Source organism: Barbus barbus, assembly GCF_936440315.1.
Source record: "Barbus barbus genome assembly, chromosome: 21".
NCBI lineage: Eukaryota > Metazoa > Chordata > Actinopteri > Cypriniformes > Cyprinidae > Barbus > Barbus barbus.
Window position 1 is genome coordinate 28,666,267 of NC_136749.1, and position 26,560 is coordinate 28,692,826.

Here is a 26,560-nt window from a genome sequence, read left to right on the forward strand (position 1 = left end):
GTGACCTTGTATTGCTTCGTGTACTGAGGCCAGTGGAAGAAACAGTTTAAAAGGAAAAGTTCACCCAAAAATGAAATAAAAAAATAATTATATATATATAAATTAAGTGATTATTAACTGATTCTGGTCTCCATTGAAGCTCTCAATCTTATTTATAACACAAAAAGCAAATTTTTTTTTTTTTTTTTTAAGTGAATAACTCAAATTTGGGTCTTTTTCTTACAGAAATCTAAAATATAACTTCCAAATTAATGCGGGCTAGTTTTATGACACTTACATGGAGCTTTACAGTATAAATCACCATCTATTTAGTGCTGCGTTGAAAACAGCTCATTCTGTTTAATGGGAGAAAAAAAAAATCTAGGGTTTGCAAAGACACAAGAGTGAATAAATGATTTTAAAAATCATCATTCTTGGGTGAACTATTCCTGTAAGTTCAGGAAGATTTATGTGCACTGAAAGTTAAAAAAAAAGTGAGCAAAATCACGTTTCACAGATGAGGGCCCTTTTTCAGCGGTTGGTATGGCGTTTGGCTGGTGCATAATGCTGGTTTCGGTGTTATGCTGATGTGAGAGTGCAAATGCAGCGATGCACTCAGTGGTCCATCTATCGTTACGCTAATACGGCCACTCTCTTAACTAACGGCGAGTCTAAAATCGATCCGAGACACCTGCGTCTGCGGCTTCTGCTACAGTCGATCACTGCCTGCGCTTCTTCTGGGCTCGCGGTGCCTTTTGACTAAAACTAAGTGCTAATGTACCATGTCATTCACAAAAATAAAACATTTAAAAAGAAACTTTCACAACAATAAAAATAATGCCAAAGGAAGTACCAACGATTCCTCCACTTCGGGCGTTTGAACTCTGGCGTCAGGTTAAGAGGCAGCTTTGTGGTGGCATACAAAACGACAGGTTCGTCTGCGTTCCTTCCCTCCGTATTGCATACATACGTACATGTGGGAGTGCGAAAGTAGCATACAATAATACACAATTAAATAAAACATTTAAAAAAGAGCATAGTTCAGCCAGATTCAACAAAACTCAAAGTGTGAGACTCCATGTTGGGTACAGTGGGTTTTGTGGGACTGGTAGCACCCGGTGAACTGGCTCGAGGGGTGTGTGGCAAAGGTTTGCTTAGGCAAAGTACATGGTCCTCAGGGTGTCGTGGTGAATCTGCACCGCTTTGGCCAGAGCCTGAGGATCCCGCCCGTTACTCTGTCCGGAGACGTGACTGCCCTCCCCGCTATAAACACAGAGACCAGATAAAGAATGACTTCAAAACTGATATTGCATGCATTAGAGTATCAAAAATGGCAGTAGAGTCACTTATAATGTCAAATATTTCAAATAAATGCTGTTCTTTTGAACTTTCTATTAAAATATATCAAGGTTTCCACAAAAATATTGAGCAGCACAACTGTTTTCAACATTGATAATAATCAGAAATGTTTCTTGAGCAGCAAATCAGCATATCAGACTGATTTCTGAAGGATCATGTGACTGAAATCTGGAGTAATGATGCTGAAAACAGTCATTTTAAATTTTACTGTATTTTTGATCAAATAAATACAAAGCAAAAAAGATCAAGAAAGATTAAAACCTCTGTTCTAAAACCTAATGAGCTGACTACCTAAATAGCATTTTTTGGCGTCCTACTGATTGCATTGTTTCATCTTATTTATGCATTCTTGTCTGCACATAGTTTGGATTAAATCTATTTTCTATTTTTTATTTCTTGCTTATTACTGTTCTTTTTTGTTTTTTACATTCTCATGCATCTTTTACGGTTATTTTTTAAAATAGCTTTCATGTAAAGCTATATTACTATATTAATACATTTGTAAGCATGTACTCTTGCCTTGCTTAGGCTTTGTGGGTGTGTTCTAGATACAAGACATATATTTTTTTTATCTCAATGAAAACTATAAGAATTGCATGTATCCTTTCAGAAAAGGCAATCCCAGAATGCACTGCAAAAAGATCAATAAATAAATAAAATTTCCACAACAAAAGTCCCAATATATCAATATATCTCAATCAGTATTATAATATTAGTATTGCAAATTGCAGTGTAAAATAAAATAATTATTTTACAGGACAATTGTAATTTACAATTTATAAAAATTGAAATTTAAACAACAATAAATAATATTATATATAATAATCATAATAATAAGCCCTATATATGTGCATGCCTATATATAAATAATTAAAAAAATATATAAAATCAGATAAAAATGTATTTGAATAATTTATGTTCATTTGCATGTCATGGACCATTAACCAAAATCAGAGAAGCATAAACATGCAACAGTGTCGTTAAATTATTGAAATATCAACCTACAATTTTAGAGGACACTTCAAATAAATATTTTATGTCTAAAGGGTTTGGCTGACAAAACAAATGTTGGGAACCCCTGATGTAGAGATAGATATGGAGAAGCAGGTCAGTGGAAAGGAACAGCCCTTTAGAATGTAGTTTTCTATGTAGGCAGCAAGGCAACTTGCTAGGTTTTGGAACAGAGCTACAGTATTCTGTTATATAGCTAATGCATTTTAGTCACATTTAAACTACAGATGCTCGTGATCTTGGCCTCACCTGTCATGCTCTTTATCTACCAGATGGTATCGTGCACGGAAAGCCACGAGTCTGGCGTAGTACGCAGGCGCTGGGATGGAGACGGAGCGGGTGCAGCGCACATATGTGTGGCACAGCTGGTAGGTGAGGATCTGCAGCTCGTCAGCCGTAAAGCGATTGTCGTCCCACAGGACGTAGTAGTGTGAGGGTCGGCTGGTGCCCTAAGACGAGGACCACAGAACGTCACATCACAATCACAGGCACACGGCCATTAATGAATGTTGCTGAGTCTGAGCTCACCTGAATACCTGCGTGACTGCACAGGTAGAAATCAAACTCGAACGGATGCGTGATGCTGGTGTCGACCGTAGTTCCTGCGGGAATGTTCCCACTCTTCCCGATCTGAGCAAAACCACACGGATTAGAATCAAGATTGCTAAATTAACCTAAACATATACATATATATATATATATATATATATATATACAGTATATAAACTCTTTACTTGAAATAAAAAAAAACCTTAACTGAAAATAAATATATAAGTTTTATTTCAGCTAATTGCCAAGGCAATATTTCTCATTTTCATTTAAAGATGAAGTACTAAAATAACTCTAAATGAACAAAAACTAAAACCCTGAGATAAAATAAATTAACTAAAATAAAATTAAATTTATAAAAAAAACATGAAAAAATCCCCAGATAATTGAATTGGACATTTATTTCAGCTATTGAATTACATGTACATTTTTTGTTAAAATAATTTTTATTTAAAATATTAATTTAAACTATTTTTACTTTTTAATTTATTTTAAATTGAGCATTTATTTAAGCTATTTTAACTAAAAATTTCTCATTTTGTTTACAATAAGCTGAAGTACTAAAATACCTCAAAACTAAATAAACTAAAACCATAAAAAACATTATAAAATAAAATATAATAAACAAACTAAAAGTAGTTTATTTCTATTTTAGTTAGTTGTAGAGGCAACAATTCTCATCTTTGTTTAGTTTAAGTTGAAAACTTTAAAACTTAATAAATACTATGTAGACATACAAAAGGAATAAAATGGCAAAACACAACAAAAATACTAAAACTAAAATTCAAATAAAAACAAACCTAAAATTAAATTCAATATATTAACAAAATATAGTGCTGTCAAATGATTAATCGCATCCAAAATAAAAGTTTTTGTTTACATACTATATGTATGGGTACTGTATTTATTTATTATGTATATATAACACACACACACATACTGTATATATTTAGAAAATATTTACATGTATATAAATTTATATTATTATATTTTATATTATATATAAATATATTTAATATATAAACAGCATATTTTTCTTAAATATATACATGTATGTTTTTGTATTTATCTATACGTAATAAATATACACAGTACAAAAACATTACGTAAACACAAATGTATTTTGTGATTAATCGTTTGACAGCACATAATAATATATCAATGATACTAAAATAACTACAAAAAGTGAAAAAACACTTCTAATGTCAGCTTTAAAATGCTGTTTTGTGGAAACTCACTCTTTCAGATTTATCAGCGCAGAAAAGGCGGGTGTGATGGCGCTTCTGCACTACTACGTAGGTGATGCCCGGCTGGTAGTCCTTCTCCAGCTTGATGCAGGCGTCTCTGATGGCCAACAGCTCGTAGTGCAGGATCTACACAAGGACGCCACATTTATGATGCTACAAAAGATTTCTATTTCAAATAAATGCTGTCCTTTTCAACTTTATATTCATCAAAGAATCATGAAAAGTCCAATTTGATATGAAGCAGCACAAGTGTTTTCAACACTGATAATAATCATAAATGCTTCTTGAGCAGCAAATCAGAATATTGCAATGATTTCTGAAAAATCATGTAACACTGAAGACTGGAGTAATGATGCTGAAAATACAGCTTTGATCACAGAAATAAATTACATTTTAACAGATATTCAAACAGAAAAAAGGTTATTTTAAATTGCAATAATATTTCACAATTTTACAGTATTTTTGATCAAATAAATACAGCCTTGGTGAGCAGAAGAGACTTCTGAATGAACCATAATAGTGCTTACTTGTGGTAACTGTCCTTCTGGTACGCCGTCCCTGTAGAAGATGATTCTGGTGGGTTTGAAGCGGGTTGACTTGTAGAACTGGATGAGTAACTCTCGCACCATGTACGACAGGTCTTCAATAATCTCCTGTCTGGGTCGCTGTACTCGTACTGTAGCGCAGTACCTGCTGGGATGAGCGTCCATACTGCCCACCACCTGCACAGATGAGTCATGTCAGAGCACGTTACATCACTGCATTAAAAATGAGTTTCAATGAAAATCAAGAAAAATCCAAATTAATTAAAAAATTAGATGCTGATCAGATATAATGCTACACCATTCAAATGGGGTGATTTTTGAATTTTTGAAAAAGTCTTAAGCATTATTTGATCAAAAATACAGTAAAATTGTGAAATATTATTACAATTTAAAATAAGTGTTCTGTATTGTAATATATTGTAAAATGTAATTTATTCCTGTGATCAAAGCTGTATTTTCAGCATCATTACTCCAGTCTTCAGTGTCACATGATCCTTCAGAAATCATACTAATATACTGATTTACTGCTCAAGAAACATTTCTGATTATTATACATGTTGAAAACAGTTAAGCTACTTCATGTTTTTGTGGAAACTGTGATACATTTTATTTTTCATGATTCTTTGATGAATAGAATGTTCAAAAGAACAGTATTTATTTGAAATAGAAATATTTTGTAACATTATAAATGTCAAGTTAATGCATTTTTGCTGAATAAAAATAGTAATTAATCAAAATCTTACTGACCCCAAATTTTTGAATGGCAGTGTATGTATCAGACTAAAAATGTAAATGTCAATTATAAATCAAGAAATTTAAGTGGACACCAAAAAAAGTGTTTTTGCTGTTCACACACAAGCAACAAGATCCAACCCATGAGAAAAACAAACAAAGGGTTGCCAAATGTGGACTTTTGGGATGGATTTTTACCTAGCAACCAACCAGAATACTTAAAATGACAAAAAATAAGCTACAAAACAATAACAAGGAAGAACATGACACAGCTGTTTTGAATGTAAACTAAGTAAAAACATCAGGGCCATGCATGTTAGAATCAGTGAAAAATCCAAACAATGCAAAACAAATGTGAACGGCTGCAGAGAAGGTACAGAAATCTGCTGCCCCCTAGTTGCAGAAAAGAGAACAATCATCATCCGGCTGTCGTCAGCAGTTCACCTCGCGTTCCCTACAGAAATCAGCATCACCCAGCCTCTGTAAATGTTCTCGACGTCCGCCTGCGTGACTCAGCCCTTTGTCACCATCGCTTGGCAACCGGCAAAAGAGTACAAGCTTACAAGTGGTTGCATGTGCAGGGCGGGAGGTGACATCATTTCCTTTGCATCTGTGAGTCACCGGCGAGCCATTTTCCCTTTTCATAGCTCCCATCCTGTCCTGCCCACCTCCGGCTCGTCCTCCCTTTCACTCCGCCCGTGCTCCGAGCCACTTCTGGAGCCGTCAGCGGTGTTAAGCACAGCAAACTGGGTGGCCCTCGGCCACAAAGAGCAGCAGGCTGGTAATTACAGCCTTCGGTTTGAGACTCAAATGAAGTGGCTTTCGGCTCAGGTTGGGTTTACAGAGAGCTGAGTTACATTTATATAACTTCATTATGTCCTGGCTCAATAATAGCTGCTCTTGTTATATAACACATCTGATGACTGGTCCATTCAAGAAAGCTGCTTGAGTACATTATCATTCAGTTTTGTTTAGATTTTGTACGTCTAGCTTTAAAAAGAATGTAATTTGAATTAAGCAGTGTATAATCATAAATATGCCATGAATCAAAATTAAGTATGTAAAAATAGACACGTTGCTTTTAAAGGAACAACTTAAGTGCCATCAACAACAGCTACAGCAGGCGGTCGACAAGGAGACACCTTTTGACTAATGCATTTCCATAATGTTTCTAATTGTTTGAAATGTATGATTATTATTAAAAAAAAAATCTTTTATAGAGTTTGCACCCACAAAAAGTTATTTCTAGCTGATAAAATAAATAAAATAGAAAATGCAAAAAACTAAAAAAATAATATATTTAAATTAAATAAAATATTTGACATTTTCCAGCCTTTTCCAGGTCTTTAAGATTTTTTTCTTTAAATGTTTTTGAAAGAAGTCTCTTCTGCTCACCAAGGCTGCATTTATTTGATCAAAAATACAGTAAATAGTGTGAAATATTATTACAATTTTAAATAAATGTTTTATATTTGAATATATTTTAAAATGCAATTTATTCTTGAGATGCAAAGCTGTATTTTCAGCATCATTACTCTACATCATGATCCTTCAGAAATCATTCTAATATACTGATTTGCAGCTCAATAAACATTTATGATTATTATCAATGTTGAAAACAGTCGTGCTGCTGAATATTTTTGTGGAAACTGTGATACATTTTAGTTTTCAGGATACTTTAATTCATAGAAAGTTCAAAAGAACAGCATTTATTTGAAATTGAAATCTTCTGTAAAATTATAAATGTCTTTACTGTCATCCTTGCCAAATAAAAGTATTAATTTCTTTTAATAAATCTTACTGACCACAAAATTTGAACAGTGGTGTTTTTTTTCTACATTTATTTGCTATTATCTGCATTCTCTCTTTTTGATGCCAGACTATTATTGTTGTAAAAAATGATATTTTTTTAATAATTTATCTCTGTAAAATTAAAACTGTAAAGTTATGTAATGTAAAGTATGATACTATACTATATTATAAATATGAAAGTATATAAAAAATACTAAAATAACACTGAAGTGATTTTACATATCAAATATATTTTTTTTTATTTATTTATTTTATCTATCTATCTATATATATATATTTATTTATTTTTTAAATCCATATAAAACTGAACAAATTGTGTGATATTGAGAACTGAATTTAGATTTCAACTACCGGATTTCTGCCTCTAAACAGCACTTAAAAATAGCACAAACTGTTTGGTTGCCTTCCAGCCTCCTGTCTACATGACTATGGTTTCAAGACAGTGCAATAGTGGCTTATAATGCGCCAGTTATTCATGTGCGGTCCACTGATTTTAGGGTAAACAGCTTCTCAGCCCAACTTGAATTTAAAAATGTCACTCAAAATGCACACGTGAGTTCATGAGAACAGCTGAAAGTGTTAAAATGCAGAGTGTGTGTGTGTGACGTGCTCACAGCAGTAATAGATGGCTTCTTCCCATCACCAGCCGGCGGGTGAGTGACATCTGCTCCGAGGAAGATCACCGGCTGCTGGAACACTGCCGACCTGCGAAGAGGTTCAAATAAAGCGTTAACGCTCAAGCTACACTATCAGTCAAAAGCTTTTGAACAGTAAGATTTTTAATGTCTTTAAAGAATTCTCTTCTGCTCACAAAGACTGCATTTATTTGATCCAAAATTCAGCAAAAGCAGTAATTTTGGGAAATATTTTTACTATTTAAAATAACTGCTTTCTATTTGAATAGATTTTAAAATATATTTTATTTCTGTGATCAAAGCTGAATTTTCATCATCAGTCTTCAGTGTCACATGATGCTTGAGAAATCATTCTAAAATGTGATTTGCTGCTCAAGAAACATTTCTGATTATTATTATTATCAATATTTAAAACAGTTGAGTACATTTTTGTCAGGATTCTTTGATGAATAGAAATATCCAAAGATCAGCATTTATCTGAAATAACAACATTATACACTATACCATTCAAAAGCTTGGAGTCAGTATCATTTTATTTGGGGGGGGGGGGGGGGGGGGGGTTAAAGAAATTAATACATTTATTTAACAAATTGATCAAAAGTAATGATAAAGACATTTATAATGTTACAAAAGATTTCTATTTCAGATAAATGCTGTTCTTCTGAACTTTCCATTCATCAAAGAAACTATAAAAAAAAAATCTACTCAGCTGTTTTCTAAACAACAATAATAATAATAATAGTAAATATTTTTTGAGCGGCAAATCAGAATATTAGAATGATTTCTGAACAATCATGTGACTGGAGTAATGATGCTAAAAATTCAGCAATTCAAATATAAAAGAGTTATTTTAAAATGGTACTGTTTTTGCTGTACTTTGGATCAAATAAATGCATGCTTAGTGAGCAAAAGAGAACTTTAAAAAAAAAAATAAACTTAAAAATCTTACTGTTCAAACACTTTTGACTGGTAGTGAAAATCTAAACACATTCAGGGAGACTTCAGTCACGCTCTCACCGTTGATGCGGCACCAGGATGTTGTTGATGCCGCCGAGTTTGACGTTGATTTTGAGGCAGAGGTTGGAGAGCGTCTGCGGCGAGGTTTTCACCACGTTCTTCACCTGAACACACTGAGTGGCCATTCCTAGAAGAGTGTCTCCCACACGCTTCACCTCCGCTGCACAGATCAAACGCGTGTTCATTAGTCTCGGGGCGTTTGGCAGGAGGCCGGCTCTGTGTGGGCCGTTCTTACCGTACACGGGTGTTTTTCCAGGCAGGATGACGATGATGAGCTGCAGTCCGGTGTAGGTGTTCTTCAGGTGTCTGAACATGGGCTCCACGCTGTCGGCTCCCTGTGCGTACTTACAGAAACACGGCTGACCCTGGATCGGCATCCCAGCGTCCTTTGAGATCTTACGCAGCTGGTCCGTGAAGTTCCTGAGGAAGAGATCAACACATTAACACCAAAGTATTCGTAGCTGATTTATTTGCATGAAATATTTCTAATAATAAACAAGGTTGAAAACAGTTGTGATGCTTAATAGTTTTTTTTTTACGTTTTTTTTATGTATTTTTTTTATATTTCTTTTGAACAGAAATTTCAAAAGAACAGCTTTTGAATTTATTAGAAGATTTATCTTCAGAGTTTGTTTTTTTTCCCCCAGAGTTTCAAAAAAATCTCATTCCACTTGAATTTTCACAGGTCACATTCCCATGATTTTGACCGATTCAATATTACAATAAAATGATAATTGCCATGATTTATTGTGATTATTGATTACTGTATTGAGATTATGGTCATATTGTGAAATGCAAATATCGAACAAAATAATAAACAGGGTTATGATAGTTCACTAAAACTGAAACTGAATTCATAAAAAGTATTTTGTTGCTTAAAATAAAATAAACATTAACTGAAATAAAGCAACCTTTTACTTCAGCTAGTTGCCAAAATTTCAGATTTTAATTTAGTCATGCTTTAAAAACTTAATTTTTTTTTAAACTACAGACATACAGTATATATATATATATATATATATATATATATATATATATATATATATATATAAAAAACTACAGAAACAAACTTAAATTAAAATGAAAATAGAACATAAAAATAAAACTGATTCAAAATTATTATTATAAAAATTATTAATTAAGAAAAACTATAACAGTATCTCAATGATAGATATTAAAATAACACTAAAAAGAAACTGATGGTAAGTATACTGTAAAATAAATACTTAGAAAAATCAAGTAATAAAAATAATTAGAATTTACTGTAAAATATCAATATAAGTATTTATGTCTAAATTTCATCATTTGTAAACAGTAATCCATTGAGCTTTTATTTTGATAAAAAATATGCTCTGCAAGTTTCAGAGTGAAGGTCCTTGCACACTGAGTCCGAAATTTTTGTATGCGTTCTTCCGGTTTTTTTCGTATTCGTCATCCTTTCCTATCAAAATGCTTGCTACAGATGCGAAAACGCAGAAAATCGAACCTGATCCGAGTTTTTTTATGACGGATGAAAGGTTCGGAGGCAGTGTGTAAATGTGATTGACACAACATGAGGTCGTATTTATTTTTTAACGTGCAAAAATTTTGGACTCTGTGTGCAATGACCTTGAGTCTATGCAGCTACACATATCTATCATGAACTACGCATGTGTCGATGCTTCTCTTGAAACCAGTAAAGTATTTACTTAGTTAAATATAATTAAAATGTTAAAAATCTTTCTGACCCCAAACCTTTGAATGGTAGAGTATGTAGTAGATTAAAAACTGTTTTTCAAAGTGGCATAAATCAAACGCCAAATAAGTATTTTTGCCATTTATACACGTGCAACAAGCTCCGATATATGGGGAAAAAATTGGCGAAAAATCCAAATGTGGACTTTTAGGATGGCTTTTGTCATCCATCACCTAACAACCAACCAGAATGCTAAAAATGACAAAAGAAAATCTATCAAACAATAGCAAGGAACATAAACAGTAGTTTTGAATGAAAACAAAGTGAAAACACTAGAACAATGCAAGTCAGCATCAGTGAAAAAATGCATATAATGCAAAACAGATGCGAGTGCCTGCAGGGAAAGTACAGAAATCAGTTTTATTGTGTACTATACGTGGGTTTCCTTACTTGAGCACCTCTTCCCGACACTGTTTCTGCGGGGCGAAGCAAGCGATGGCCCAGACTTTGATCTCAATGCCGTTGTAGAACTGCTTTCCCCTCATATCCCACACACCTTGGTTGGGAGTCGCAATGGCACGATTCTGTTCAGCGGCAGAAAGAGAGAGGATTTAGAAATCTCACACTGGAGGGGATGATGATGAGGCACTGCATGTGTCAAAGCGGCACGTCAACATTTATGCATTTGCCTGACACTTTTATCTAAAGTGACTTATACACAATATTACTATATTTTTGATTAAATAAATGCAGCCTTTGTGAGCAGAAGAGACTTCTTTTAAAAATATTTTTAAATATTCCAAACTTTTGACCAGTAGTGCATTCCCTGGGAATTGAACCCATTACCTTGGTGTTACAATAGGGCTGAACGATAAATCGAATGCGATTATCATGCTCATCTCGTCAGTAAAGCCAGTTCTGTGATTAGTCGTAAATCTCCATCACGTGCTTTCAGATGGAGCAGCATTTACTACACAGAGCATTCGATTTATCATGCAGCCCTACGTTACAAGAATTATGATCTACTTTTTGAGCAACAAGAACAGGAAGTAGAGCAGGACCTGTTCGAGCTTCAGATTCAGTAAAACAGATCTTACCCGACCGCCGTACTGCAGGATGGGAGCGGGAAGGACTCTCCCAGTCACCTCGGCCATGTCGTCCTTCACCTTGATTCCAAACTCTTGAATGTAGGGATCCAGATTAAAGTCAGCGTTCTTCATCTGAACAGAGAGAAAAATGCACAAGATAGTGAAGATTATGAAAATGCCCCTCAAACATGAAACTGCATTCACAACCCATTTTACTTCCATAATCTGCGTCTTTACTGATTGATAGTTGAGAATAAGGGAAACAAAATCTTCATTTTATAGGAACTGATTTGAAAATTGGGCATTATATATCAGAACGGTTGAGAAGTAAGATGGCATGATTATGTTTGAAAAGGAAAGTAATGTCAGGGGGAGAGTCATTTATTGGATTTTCAGAAAAGATTACAAAAACTGTTTTATTTGGAATTACCTACGCTGATGAACTGTACAAAGCAAGACCAAAAATGTGCAATAAAAAGTAAACGATTTCTTAATTTACTTGCTACGTTTGAAAGTATATCTTGCAATATATCATAAAATACAAAGTAAATGATTTTCAATGGTCAATGCTGACAGTATGTAGAGAGCTGATATAATGCAAATATACAATACAATGTTTGAAATTAAATCAGATTTTAACCGTTTGAGGGGGTTTTTGACTTGTGCGTAAAAAGGCTAATGCAAATAATGGCAGATGGAAATGCATTTTGCGAATAATTTCCTCCAAGTGCATCAAAGAAGTCATGTGACTTTGCGGTATGGGATGGCAAATCCTGACTAACCAGCAGATGGATCTTGTTCCACAGCATCTGAAATGTTGTTATGGCCATTCGGAAATGCCCAAGCAAAGTCTGTTATCAAAGTATTTCTGTATAATTGCCTCCCTTACACGACTGCTCTCCCAAACAGCAGGAATCCACCTCCGAAAGCAATGACTGCATTCATTGTGTTTCGTCTGCTCATTTTGAGGTGCAAGTAATTTATTATATAAGAAAATGATTATATTCAGTAGCTTCTCCTATTTTTCTTAGTGATGCATAGTGGCAGTTTATCAGGAAGTGACGATTTTGTTCTGTTTGACTCGTTGGATGGAAACGGTGCTTGTTCGCAAATGTTTTATGCAATATTCCGTTAAATTCGCAGCTTTGGATGGAAACCCGGCTAATGAGTAACATTCATTTATCGTATTCTGCGAGGAAATTGTTCAGAAACACAGTGTAAAACATGACAAATGAATCAGCGTCACAACAACTTGGTGGTCTCAAGGTGACTCCAGACAACTCTACTGATGATCACAGATCACATGATGATCAAAATGGGCACAAACCTTTATATTAGGATGATTCTGGATTTAATGCAAGTTATCGCAGAAAATGACATGTATAAACAAACCAAAAATGTGGAAAAGTGTCATGTTTTTGTCAATGTATAAATGAGCAAGCACTGACTCTCATCAAAAGTGCATTTCTGTCAGCAGGGGTTTTATTTTATATTTACTAGAGATGAGAAACAGAAGGAATTTAGTGCATTTGATTCTGGTTTGATTCTTTTAACGCTTCATTTAGGAATTCGGGAGAACGAAATGGTTTTAAGAAGTGAAATCATTCGGAATAAGAAACAGTTTTCAAATCCCAGGTCTAGTTTTTACTGAGGTACAGATCAAATTAATATCTGTGATAGGAATTGGACAGCCTGCCACAGATGCTGAGCTGCACTTATTAGATTGAAGTAATTTACTATATATTAACACCATTTCAGTTCATGATTTTTTACGGCAAAATTCTGGCAACTCTTTCACCGCCAGCGTTTTTGAAAAAAGTTGCAAGCCACCACCAGCATTTTTGCTGATTTTCACTAAAATTTCATGGCCCCCAGAATATTTTGTTATGAATATCTGAACATGCAATACATCAAAATAAAGATCAGACCCTCTAAAATCCTATCTTATTTATTCTAGCTTCAAACATTGTTTTTTAATCAACACTTGAATGTAGGCAGGTTTCATAAAAAAAGCTAAATTTTGAGCAAAAACCTGAGCAAATCACTCTGTAACATTAGCCAGTTAGTGTTGATGATCGCATTATTTTTCATATGCATATGCTTACATATGAGATTGCTCGTTTCTGTGTCTTCCTCGTCTGTGTTTTTGATCGCCACTTTCTAGACTCATTCAGGAGATGCGTAATAGCATAGAGTTAACCATAAAGCTTACTGAATCATTCTGAGTGCAAACAGCAATAAAAGTATAAATATATATATATATATATATAGATATGTGTATATATAAAAGTATTATAGAATTTGTTAGTGCATTTAAGATACAGATAAATTAATCCAGAATATTCTTTTAAAAGATGCAGTTTTATATCATTTACAAATACTGTGATTTTTCAAATGCTACCATATTTTCAAATGTTGTGAATATGTATCTTGTTGATCTTATTTAGTTATAATTATGGTTCCTTTGAAAAATTTAATAGCAAGCCATTTAATAGCAAATGCTGATGTTTTTTGAATACATGCATAAATATTGAGAAGTTTTTGCTAGATTTTCCAGAATATTCTTTTAAAGGATGCTGTTTTCTGTACTTTAGAAATGTTGTGATTTTTCAAATGTAACAAATCACTAATACTGTGAATATATATGTTGTTGATCTATTCAGAATCAGACTCAGAATGAGCTTTATTTGCCAGGTATGTTTACACATACAAGGAATTTGTTTTAATGACAGGAGCTCCAAAGTGCAACAAAGACAGCAACAGGACAGGACACGGATAATAAAATAATAATACACAAATATCCAAATAGGCAATGTACAAAACAGCAAAAACACAATATATAATATAGACAACTATGTATGTACAGGTCAAGTATGTGCAAATTAGAAATGAGAAAATAAAAATAAAATAAGTGAGTGTGGTGAATGGATAATGTATTAGAGTTGTGTGTTCCACGTTTATTGTTGAGTGTTCATGAGATGGATTGCCTGAGGGAAGAAACTGTTCCTGTGTCTGGTCGTTCTGGTTCTCAGAGCTCTGTAATGTCGACCAGATGGTAACAGTTCAAAGAGGGAGTATGCTGGATGTGAAAGGTCCAGAGTGATTTTACCAGCCCTTTTGCTCACTCTGCATAAGTACAGCTCTTGGAGGGTGGGAAGGGTTGTACCAATGATTCGCTCAGCAGTCCGGACTACTCTCTACTCTTCTGAGGTCAGATTTGGTAGCTGAGCTGAACCAGACAGTTATTGAAGTGCAGATGATGGATTCAATGATGGCAGAGTAGAACTGTTTCAGCAGCTCCTGTGGCAGGTTGAACTTCCTCAGCTGGCGAAGAAAGTACAACCTCTGCTGGGCCTTTCTGACAATGGAGTCTATGTGAATATCCCACTTCAGGTCCTGGGAGATGGTGGTGCCCAGGAATCTGAATGACTCCATTGCAGTCACAGTGCTGTTCATGATGGTGAGTTGGGGGAGAGCAGGGGGGTTTCTCCTGAAGTCCATGATCATCTCCACAGTTTTGAGCGTGTTAAGCTCCAGGTTGTTAAGACTGCACCAGACAGCCAGCTCCTTAACCTCCTGTCTGTAAGCAGACTCGTCACCGTCCTGGATGAGGCCGATCAGTGTGGTGTCGTCTGCAAACTTCAGGAGCTTGACAGAGGGGTCTTTAGATGTGCAGTCATTGGTGTAGAAGGAGAAGAGCAGTGGGGAGAGAACGCAGCCCTGAGGAGCTCCAGTGCTGATGGTACGAGTGCTGGATGTGAATTTACCAAGCTTTACTAACTGCTGTCTGTCTGTCAGGAAGCTATTGATCCACTGACAGACGGAGGTGGGGACGGAGAGCTGGGTTAGTTTATTCTGAAGGGTTTCCGTGATGATGGTGTTAAAAGCAGAGCTGAAGTCCACAAACAGGATCCTCACATAAGTCACTGGTCTGTCCAGATGCTGCAGGGTGAAGTGCAGTCCCATGTTGACTGCATCATCCACAAACCTGTTTGCTCTGTAGGCAAACTGCAGGGGGTCCAGTAAGGGACCAGTGATGTCCTTCAGATAAGCCAAAACCAGTCTTTCAAATGATTTCATGGCTACAGACGTTAGGGCCACAGGTCTGTATTCATTAAGTCCAGTAATTTTGGGTTTCTTTGGGACGGGGATGATGGTGGAGCGTTTGAAGCATGAGGGGACTTCACAGCTCCAGTGATCAGTTGAAGATCTGTTGAAGATGGGGGCCAGCTGGACAGCACAGGTTTTTAGGCAGGCTGGTGACACACCGTCTGGGCCAGGTGCTTTCCTTCTTTTGTTCTTTCTGAAGACCTGGCACACATCATCTTCGCTGATTTGAATTGTAGGTGTGGGGGAGAGGGGGGTTGCTGGAGGTGTTAATGGTTGTGTGGAGAGGTGTTCAGGGCGGGTGTGGGGTGATTTTTCAAACCAACAATAAAACTCGTTCAAGTCGTCTGTCAGGTGTTGATTCTCCAGAGTGCTGGGGGATGGTGTTTTGTAACTGGTGATATCCTTCATTCCACACTGAAGCAGGATCACTGGAAGAGAATTTGTTCATTAGCTTGTCAGAATAATTCCTCTTTGCCACTCTGATCTCCTTTTCCAGTGTGTATTTGGCCTGTTTGTACAAGACTTTATCCCCCTTTCTGTAAGCATCTTCTTTGGCCTGACGGAGCTGTATGAGTTTTGCAGTGAACCATGGTTTGTCATTGTTGTAGATTAGATTCACATATCCTCACAGAAACTGATATATGATGTTACAATCTCTGTGAGCTCGTCCAGATCGGTGGCAGCAGCTTCAAAAACAGACCAATCAGTGAGAGAGAAACAGGCTTGTAGATCCCGCTTTGTTTCATTAGTCCATCTTTTAACAGATCTTAATACAGGTTTTGCAGATTTAAGTTTCTGCCTGTAGGTCGGAATAAGATGAACCAAACAGTGATCAGAGAGTCCTAAAGCTGCTCGTGGAACTGTGTGATATGCGTCCTTTATTGTTGTGTAACAGTGATCCAATATATTACTGTCTCTGGTGGGACATGTGATGTGCTGTCTGTATTTTGGCAGTTCACGGGAGAGATTTGCTTTATTAAAGTCCCCGAGAATGATTAAAACTGTGTCTGTGATCAGATCAGCGAGTTTCTGTAAAGCTGTGCTCACGTGCGCTTGCGGTGGAATGTAGACACTCACGATAATGAACAAGCAGAACTCCCGCGGCGAGTAGAACGGCTTGCAGTTAATGAAGAGCGTTTCTAGATCTAAACAGCACATCTTCTTTAACAGTTACATCTGTACACCACCTCTCATTGATGTAAAAGCACGTCCCGTCGCCGCGCGATTTCCCCGTTGATTCCGCGTCGCGATCTGCTCTGATCAGCTAGTAATTAGGCAGATGAATCGCGCTGTCCGGTATGTTGCCATTTAGCCAGGTTTCCGTGAAACACAGGGCAGCAGAGATAGAAAAATCCTTGTTTGTCCGAGAGAGCCGAAAGAGTTTGTCCGTTTTGTTGGGTAGAGAGCGGAGATTCGCCAGATGGATGCTAGGCAATGCCGTTCGAAATCCACGCTGACGAAGCTTCACGAGCACTCCGGCTCTCTTCCCCCGCCTCGCCTCCTGTAGCGTTTGACCAGAGCTACGGCTCCGCCAACTATAATGTCCAGCAAAACGTCCAAAAAATCAAAATCCGGTAAAAGATTTTGTGGTGTGTTCTGCCGAATGTTCAGCAGGTCATCCCTGGTAAAACTGATCGTATTTGAAAAACAAAAAAACAGGAAAAACAAACAAAAACAGTACAAACACTGGAGAACAACGCACAATAGCTGCCATCAGCGGCGCCATCTTGGTTATCAGTATTTGGCATCAATTATTAAAATAAGGTTTTCTTTGATTGCGAAACTTTATGCGTAACTGTTAAGATGCATCATCAAAAGGCTGAAAAACATGCATTTCTTTCTTTTTGCTGTATTTGTTTCAGCTCTATATTATCCTATGGGTAAAAAATTGCCATTGTAACCATGGCAACAATGCACTAGCCAGTGCCCACTGTATGTAAAGCTGGCGCGTTTCCCGCGTGCACACTAGAGGTCAGCACTCACCAGTCTGCTGATCTCCTCCTGTCTGTCTGGTGCTGATCGCGCTGTGGCTTTAATCATGGTGGAGGTTTGATTATCTGTCAGTTTCTTGATGCACCGCTGCCCTGCTACAATATTGCACACCTATGAGAACAGCAAACCACATCAGAACAGAGAAGGTCGTTTATGGCCGTTCTAACTATACGGATGACAGCACTGACCTCCAGGGGCAGGTAGGTGTGTTTCTGCTCCTGGCCCACCTGTAGGCAGGGCAGGTGGGGGTATTTGAGCTGCAGGTTGTACTTCTGTTTGAAGTATTGAGCCACGGTACACTCCACCGTCTGTCCGCTCTCAAGCTGCAGGGGAAACCTGGAGACACGAGTGACAGGATCTTCATTCGCTGATCGCATTTCAAGATTTAAATCACAGTTTAGACAGATTAGCAATTATTAGACTATTTGACTGCAGAAAACAAAGATGCATTTCACACAGACACAGAAGTAACTGTTAAGTAACAGGGTTAACTAAAACTAAAATCACAAAAAAAACAAAATCATTTTTGTTACCCGAATTAAAATAAATGTTAACTGAAAAAACTAAAAAAATTATACATATATATACACATTAAAAAAAAGTAATAGTTTTAACTCAAATTAACATGAAAGCAGTTTTTATAAAGTTTTTAAAAATGTATTAATTTTATATATTATATAATTTATTATATAATGATATCATTATTTTACTATTTGAATTCGTAGTTGAAATATAAACATTTAAATGGTGCCTGTAATAATAATGCTTTCCTGAGAGATTTATTAATTAATGAAGACAACACAATAAGTAAAAATATAATGAATATGTAAAATGGATACATTTAGCAAATCGTTTATTTGCACCAAAAGTCACCATCGTAGAAGTGCTAATTAAATGTCATCGTTTTCAATCCTCCAAAACAGTTTCAGACGAAACTGAAAATTCATTGAATATTTTCAGCTGCTGAAATTCTCACTATTAAATTTAAATCAGAATTTGATGACTCCGGATTAATTACTAACTCAAAGCATGACCATTATGAAAAATGGAATAAGTGTGTAATCCCACATGAAAATGGTAGTAGAAAGTTTCGAAGCACAATACTCACGTTTGGTGACTAGCAGGGCGACGTGTGACGTTACAGACGCGGTACTTTCTTTTCATTTGACCACAGTGCGTAACCTCCACCTTCAGACCTGACCAACAAAACACGCAAAAACAACGAGTTAAGCAGCGTTATGAATGCTTGTTTTCAAAACAACAATTCAAACCACAAAAAAATAAAAAAATTGAATGCATTATAAATTAACTGTATATATTTCCAGTGTCCCGTTTAATTGACAGACAATACATCTGTGAAATGTTTTTTTCATGCAGGCACTTTAATTATCAGTTTTCTGCAACAGATCCCACACCATTTCAGCAGCGTTAAGTAAATAAACTAAGCGCCACTTCCAGCCACAGCAGTAATTACAGTCTTCAGCGTAAGAATAAAATGAACGGCCGGATTCACAATAATTCCTCTTGGAATGCATGAAGATGGTTAGAGGATTGCATCATTAGATTTATAAATCGATGTCTGTGTAAAAGCATGGTATCAAAATGACTCATCCAATCCACTTCAACAAATAAATGACAAGACAAAGCCATGCCAGGACGCTGAGATCATCCACTGACTTCACCTGATACCTCATCTCAAACTATTAGGGGTGTAATGGAACACATATTCCTAATGAAATTGTCAGTACAGGTCTTTCTGTTCGCTACGCATGTGTAGTGAGCGAATGCAGTGTTGTTTTAACCACTGCATGTGTGTGGAAAGTAATATGAAATGTACACATCCAAATAGGGCTGGGTGATATCAGCAAAAATATGATCACGATATCCCATATCACACTATATCGATATTAATCACAATTTTCATGCATTGATTGTGACGTGATTTATACATGTCTTGTAGAATGAATGTAAACATGACTTAACTGCTCACAATTAAAAAGTTGCTATAAAACCCCACAAAACTCGTTTTATTTTCCCCCTAAATTCTGTTTTGTGTTTTTTTTTTTTTTCTGGATTCAATTTTTATGATTTAATAGACATTTATCAACAAAAATGGTGTCTAATGAATTAATAAAACTTGAATTTTTATTATTTTATTATTTAAATCAATCTTAAAATGTATTCCAGTTTAAAAATAACAATAAATCTACAACAAAACTTCGCATTTTTTTTTTTTTGTCAAATAAGATGCTGCACAACAGAACTATAAAAAAATGACAACATAAATGAAAAAATATTATAAATATATATTTTGACTAAAATATTTGGTATCCAAAGGTGGCAGAATTTCAAATCTATTCCCCATTTACAACAGAACCATAAACTAATAAGTAAAATAAGTGTACTGCAGCCGGTAGAAACAATATTGACAGACTTTATTTAAAGTCAGAATCGCAGTTTGTCCAGTAAACCACTATTCAATAAAAAAGAAGCAATTTTATGTCTTGTTTTTCTCTGCTGTGCCGAAATCATATCAAAGCATGACTGCAAAACTTGGTTTGAAAACACTAAAACACTTTACACTTTCTAATGGTTGTCAGGCTGTTACTATGCAATTCCTAAAAGTGGTTGCCAGGGTATTTTGTTTTGATTGTTAGAATGTTGCTAAGGCATTCAGAAACCCACCTTTGATCTCCTTGGTGAAACGGACCCTTTGCGAGTCGGTAAGCGTCTTCGGCTGCTCGTCGATGTTGCGGATGTCCAGAACTTCACACATGAACTCAATGACAGGCTGAGCTTTATAAAAGGCTGTTGCAGATACTGAGAACAGCGGAAATGGAGAGTTTCAATGTACACAGCATGCATTTAAGCACAATGAGCAATTAAGAGATAAAAGACATCTGTCGTACCATCAATGTTGAGCATCATCTTCCACATGGCCGGCCGGACAGACTGATGGAAGCCGAACCACACCTCTCTGCCTCCACCCAGAGGATGATAGTAGCCTTCAGGAGGGGAAAAGAAGGAACGTCCCACTGGGGTGTACCTGCAGACGGGACGGTCACAATAGTTAAGACAGTAAAGCATAAAACCAGGGAAAAAAAGAGAGCATTTTTAGACAAAATTCCAATTTGACTGAGTCCTGTAAACCAATGCATGCTTAAAAGGAGTTGAATTTGTTCAGCTTCAGCAACAATTTTGAGAAGCACCCGGCTGCAGCCTGCAGATTGAGGCGGGGCTGCACCTGGGGCGGGGCTGCACGTGTCGCCCCGCCCACAATGCTTCTCATTGGTTAGTGGCAAAGTAATGACGTAGATCGAGGCGGAGCTGCAACTGGGGCGGGGCTGCACATCTCGTCCCACCTACAAGGGTTCTCATTGGTTAGTGGCGTCAAGTCATTACGTCGATTCTAGCGGTTTTTCATTTACGTTCTTCTTGGCTGCATGGTGAGTACAGGCGAGCTACGTCTCTTGTCTAATTTGTTTAATTACAATTTTTAATTCTGAAGTGCCGTTTAGTGTGTTGTTAAAAGGAAATGTAAAGTAGTTTCAAAATAAAATCGCATAACTTTACTCACTCAGCCATGTCACGCAAGGTATAAAGGTCTGCTTTTAAATAACCAGGTCTGCGTTTCCCAAAAGCATGGCATAATGCTGCCTTCACGTTCTATCGGAAATTTTATAATTCTCACTATTGAAGTTGTAATTACGAGCTCATCCCATTAAGGTTTTGGAATGGGAGGGCGTTCATGTGCAATATTTACGAGAGCACTTGAAGGCAGCATTAGAAAGTTAGTGTGTGGTTTTAGTGGGATTATGAATTTGATATAGTGTTCCCAAAATAAGCCCCTTAAAAATAAATACAGTGGCAAAACTGAACCAGCAGAAGTAATATAGGACAAGTTCAAATTAACAATGGCTATACAAATTTATTGTTTTTCTGTGAATAAAATGATTAAATGTTAATTATTTAGATATTATTATAATAATATCTAAATAATATCTAATACTGATTCTCTGTATTTCCTTCTGTTTGCAGATCCTTGTCATTGTCATCCCCACCCCTCCATCTCTCCTCTTTTTTTGTTGTTCCTCAATTTATAACCCAAAGGCTCTTTTAAGATCCATTACCCCTTGCAAAAATGCACAAAACGGTGTTAAGCAAGGGGGAATGTGAGCAGTATTTAAAAAGCTGCACTAGTGAGTGCCCATTCTGCAGTTACTCCAGTATGCCAGAACTGATGTATTATCACATCAAAAATCACTTTCAGTGGGCAGTTCAACATCATGGTGAGTTTAACTGTCTTTTGCTTATCTCACTTTATTTAAAGTATAATATGGTGCTGAACCAGCCAGCAATGCACTGTGCATGCTTCGGATTTAATTGCTTGTGAATTTGTAGAAGAATATTTAATTTTAAGGTTCAGGTAAACTTAATTTTCTGCATTGCGCGCATTGACCATGGGTCTTTGTTGCTGAAATCACAAATAAATGTGCTTGCACATGGATGGTGCTGATGAAAATTCTGTCTTGCGACTGTCCACTGTCCAGAGCAAAATGCAAACAAGTGAAGGTTAAATTTAGGCAATTTTCAACAAACTTATTTTCTTTTGTTTGCCCTTTCAGATTTCACCATTTTAAAATGTCGGGCAAAGTCCCACTTTCACTGCTGCTATTGTTCAGCGACTGTAATAACTCGGGCAAATTTGCTGAAGCACATTGCCACCCATGCTTCACCACCAACCCAGCCTCGGTCTTCCTCGGCCCAGCAGACGCCGCCTCAGTCCTCCTCGGTCCAGCAGACGCAGCCTCAGTCCTCCTCGGTCCAGCAGATGCCGCAGACGCAGCCTCAGTCCTCCTCGGTCCAGCAGAGGCCGCCTCAGTCCTCCTCGGTCCAGCAGAGGCCGCCTCAGTCCTCCTCGGTCCAGCAGATGCCGCAGACGCAGCCTCAGTCTTCCTCGGTCCAGCAGACGCAGCCCCAGTCTTCCTCGGTCCAGCAGACGCAGCCCCAGTCTTCCTCGGTCCATAAGGCCTCATGAGTATAAGGTTGACTTTAAGTAATCTTGCTTCTTGCTTTTTCTAAAGCACTGGCATGGCTAACATAATCTTAGATGTGCATATGAAAGAGTTCTGTTTTGTGTGTGTTTTTGGATACAGGTGTTGTGAACTGGGGAAAATGGAGTGAAACATCAAAGGCTGAATTGCGGGTGCCTTTTGAAAATAAAGAGTGTAACACCTGTAAAACCTTGTTCAAATCCTGCTCAGGTTTTAAAGGTAATGGGAAGCGTGGTTACCTGAGAGGATGCTACGACAGCATAGAGGACCCAGACTGCTGTTTCATGTGCCAGTAAAGTGTATAAAGAAGGAAGGTTTAATGATTAAAGGAGATTAAGTAATAAAGGAAGAAAGTGTGTAAAGGATGTTCATGTTTAACCAGACATTTATATGTACAAAAAGATGTGTTATATACAAATGTACAAATTTCACCTTTCTTTATCAGAATTAAACCGTTTCATACCTAAATAAATAATTGTCTTGGCATGTTATTCATATACAAACAATGCTGATATTTTTACCATAAGATTTTCATTATCAAGTAAATCCATAAATTATTAATTTGGTAACAATATGGTTCATTAGTTAACATGAACTAATAATGAACTGCACTTATACAGTTAACTAACATGAACAAACAATAAACAACAGTATTTTCAATAACTAATGTAAACAAAGATTAGTAAATACAATAACAATTGTATTGCTCATGGTTGTAGTTCATGTTAGTTAATACATTACTGTTTAATGAACCTTTTTGTAAAGTGTTACCATTAATTTTAATAACATCTTAAGGCATGACACTTGCTGAGAATATTTAACTTTTATTTAAATGTTAATAATACATGTAACAGTAAAGCATATACTGAAATTAAAATAAAAAACGACCATAAATAACTTGTAAGTGGTAAATGACCAATACACATGAATAGAAATAACTTAAACTTAAGTTGTAAATAAACTATATTTGTTGGCATTGCGACTGCAATGAAGTCAAAAGCAGTAATTGGATTCTTGCTTGGAAATGTACATAAAATAAAATGTTTTCCAAAGATTAACAAATTTACAATGTATTGTTTAATACTATATAAATTTACCAGGTATAAGTAATTAACGGGTTCACAGGTTTGTTTTATATAATTATGTATTGCTACCAATTATGTTTCAACCGCATTTCCTGTTTACCGCGGCGTCGACGTCATTACTTTGCCACTAACCAATGAGAAGCATTGTGGGCGGGGCGACACGTGCAGCCCCGCCCCAGGTGCAGCCCCGCCTCGATCTGCAGGCTGCAGCCGGGTGTACTTGACAATTTTTGCAAATTGTAAAAATACACATGCTCAGTTTGCAATTATGTTGTTGTGTATATTTAAGTGCATTTGTATGATTATGTGAATGGTTCTCCTAATGTGTCTTAGGTTATAAAAGACCTTATTGCACCAAAGAACTAAAGTTAACATATTAAATGTTTAAAGTAAGCTTTAAATACAGGCTACTTGGAATATAACAAAGAGTGCAATGTGCCAATAAAAAAAAAAAACATATACATATATATATATATATATAAATATATTTTTTTAATGTTTTATTTATTTCCGAGTTTTCTTGGTCTACAAATAACAATAATAAAATTCAGGTTTTCCATGACTGTTAATTTAATGCATTTATAGTATTTATTTAAAAAAATGAATTATACTTTTCCAACTTATGATCATTATGATGTAAAATATTTTCTTGACAGAAACAAATAATTCACATTATGGTCAACAAAAACGAAAACCTTTAAAAATAATAATTTTGATATTTGAAATAAAATATAATTTTTTTTATTACTTTTTTTACTTCGGTTAGCCAGGCAACATTACTCATTTTCATTTAGTTTAACTTATACTGAAATAAACTAAAACTAAAAAAAGGTATTAGTAGTTTTATTTTTTATTACTCGTAAAACTAATAAAAAAAATGTTTTTTTTAAATGACAAATACAAATAATTTACAGTCTCTCAACTATACTAAAATTACACTAAAATTACATACATTACATTACATCACATACTACAATTCAAGATTGACACAAACCGTATGCATCGACAGAATTGCTGGCACTGAGTAAACGAGTGAATCGATAAAGCCCTAATGTTTGTCTGTGACCTGTCAGTCCGTGACCGGCGTACCTCATGGAGGCCAGGTGTCTCATGGCCACGTCGAGGGCTTGGACAGAGTCCAGCGGGACCTGCAGACGTCCGCTGACCAGCGTCTCCTGCAGCAGCCGCCACGACACCTTGGCCAGCCAGCGAATGGACACTTTAAAGATGCGATCCTTCCCCTCGCCGGGGATGGTCACCTCGAAATCAACCTACATCAGACGAGAGGCCCAGAATGAGAACAGCATCAAAGTAGATTAATTACATTCCATAAACTACAATCAAGGCTAGGGATGGAAATTATGGAAAAATAATAATAAATCATGTTGCTCTGAAACGAATGATTAAATCAGAGTTTTAGAACTGAATCACTGAAACAGACAGATTGAACTGATTCACAAAAATCAATCAAAACTAACTGAAATGGAACCTTAAACGACAGGAACGTGTAGGAAACTTAATAGCCAAACAATCTCACATAATATAATCAAGATTTTCACAATGCTTAACCCTGTAAAACCTAACATATAAAATAAAAGTCCAAAAAATCTTAGTGTATTGAATCTTTAGACAAAATCTAAAACAAAGTTTGCATGCATGTTTGTTGTTGAGCATCATATTTCATACACACATCAGGCTATTATGGCTCATATAATCTGATATAGTCTGACTGTGGAGGAAAAAAAGAGCTCAATTTTATTCAGAGGCCCAAACTGAGTAAATATTTACAATTTGTTGCAGATGCTAATATTTATATGAACAAAACGTGATGAAATTCTGATGCTTACAATGTAAATGAATGAGATCTTTATAACAGCAGAGCAGATACATACATTAATTGATATAAATATCAGTCGTCACTCTTTATCTCCAATAATACAGTATGTCTTAGTAAGATGATATTTAAATGATCCAAACATATAATGCAATACAATCCAATGATTGAGAGACTAACAAATATTAGATTTTTTTCAAGACTCACTGATTTTTCAAAAAAAAAAAAATGATGTGGGGATAATCAAGTAAACTTAAGCTGCTTCAGTCCAGCTTTATATGGTTAAAATTGTCCCGATGAATATATTGGCAAACCAATATCTTATCAAGCAGCTCTTTTACGTACCTTTTCGCTGCCTATAGGTAACGCTAAAACAGTGTAGATATTCTTCTTCCCATCATACACTGGCTTTCGGTCACCAAAGAGCTGTGGTTTGAAATGTTGGACCATGTACTCCACAACCTCCCTGTGAAGAGTCACATTTAGGAGACGACAGTGACTGACATATTCAGCAAACCTCATCTGATTCTGAACATTATTTTGTGACACTGTATGACCTGACTATACATCATTCCACACCAAGGTTGCAATTTTGTAATGAAAAATACAGTAAAAACAGAAATATTGGGAGATATTATTACAATTTAAAATAACTCTTTACTATTTTAATATATACTTTATTCCTGTGATGCAACGCTGAATTTTCAGCATCATTGATCCTTCAGAAATCATTCTAATATGCTGATTTCAAAAGAACAGCATTTATTTGAGAGCGATATCTTTTGTAAATTATTATAAATGTATTTACTGTCACTTTTGAACAATTTAATGTGTCA

At 36.0% G+C, this 26,560-nt stretch overlaps 2 protein-coding genes across 4 annotated transcripts in view; one reads left to right on the forward strand and one right to left on the reverse strand.

The window, feature by feature from the left end:
• Positions 1-189: 189 nt before the first annotated feature.
• The window catches only part of ago1 (argonaute RISC component 1), a 35,543-nt gene continuing 9,172 nt past the window's right edge, over positions 190-26,560 (reverse strand). The window contains exons 4-20 of the mRNA XM_079445663.1: positions 26,070-26,190; positions 24,980-25,161; positions 20,661-20,797; positions 20,437-20,571; positions 18,860-18,947; positions 17,940-18,087; positions 17,743-17,862; positions 11,659-11,781; positions 11,012-11,145; positions 9,122-9,306; positions 8,887-9,046; positions 7,849-7,939; positions 4,673-4,867; positions 4,137-4,271; positions 2,878-2,979; positions 2,599-2,798; positions 190-1,242 (exon numbers count right to left, since the gene is read on the reverse strand). Coding sequence (XP_079301789.1) covers positions 1,134-1,242; positions 2,599-2,798; positions 2,878-2,979; positions 4,137-4,271; positions 4,673-4,867; positions 7,849-7,939; positions 8,887-9,046; positions 9,122-9,306; positions 11,012-11,145; positions 11,659-11,781; positions 17,743-17,862; positions 17,940-18,087; positions 18,860-18,947; positions 20,437-20,571; positions 20,661-20,797; positions 24,980-25,161; positions 26,070-26,190 — 2,365 coding nt within the window. The 3' untranslated portion in view covers positions 190-1,133. The remainder of the gene's footprint in view (positions 1,243-2,598; positions 2,799-2,877; positions 2,980-4,136; positions 4,272-4,672; positions 4,868-7,848; positions 7,940-8,886; positions 9,047-9,121; positions 9,307-11,011; positions 11,146-11,658; positions 11,782-17,742; positions 17,863-17,939; positions 18,088-18,859; positions 18,948-20,436; positions 20,572-20,660; positions 20,798-24,979; positions 25,162-26,069; positions 26,191-26,560) is intronic.
• Positions 21,068-23,274, forward strand: LOC306887708 (uncharacterized protein). 3 transcript variants are annotated; one of them, XM_079445674.1, is made up of 4 exons: positions 21,068-21,197; positions 21,790-22,040; positions 22,377-22,796; positions 22,908-23,270. In XM_079445674.1, the coding sequence occupies exons 2-3, from the start codon at positions 21,893-21,895 to the stop codon at positions 22,787-22,789; spliced, it is 561 nt and encodes a 186-aa protein (XP_079301800.1). In that variant the 5' UTR covers positions 21,068-21,197; positions 21,790-21,892; the 3' UTR covers positions 22,790-22,796; positions 22,908-23,270. The 3 variants fall into 3 exon arrangements, with proteins under 3 accessions (XP_079301800.1, XP_079301799.1, XP_079301801.1); XM_079445673.1 differs by having other exon boundaries at positions 22,377-23,274; XM_079445675.1 differs by lacking the exon at positions 21,068-21,197 and having other exon boundaries at positions 21,747-22,040.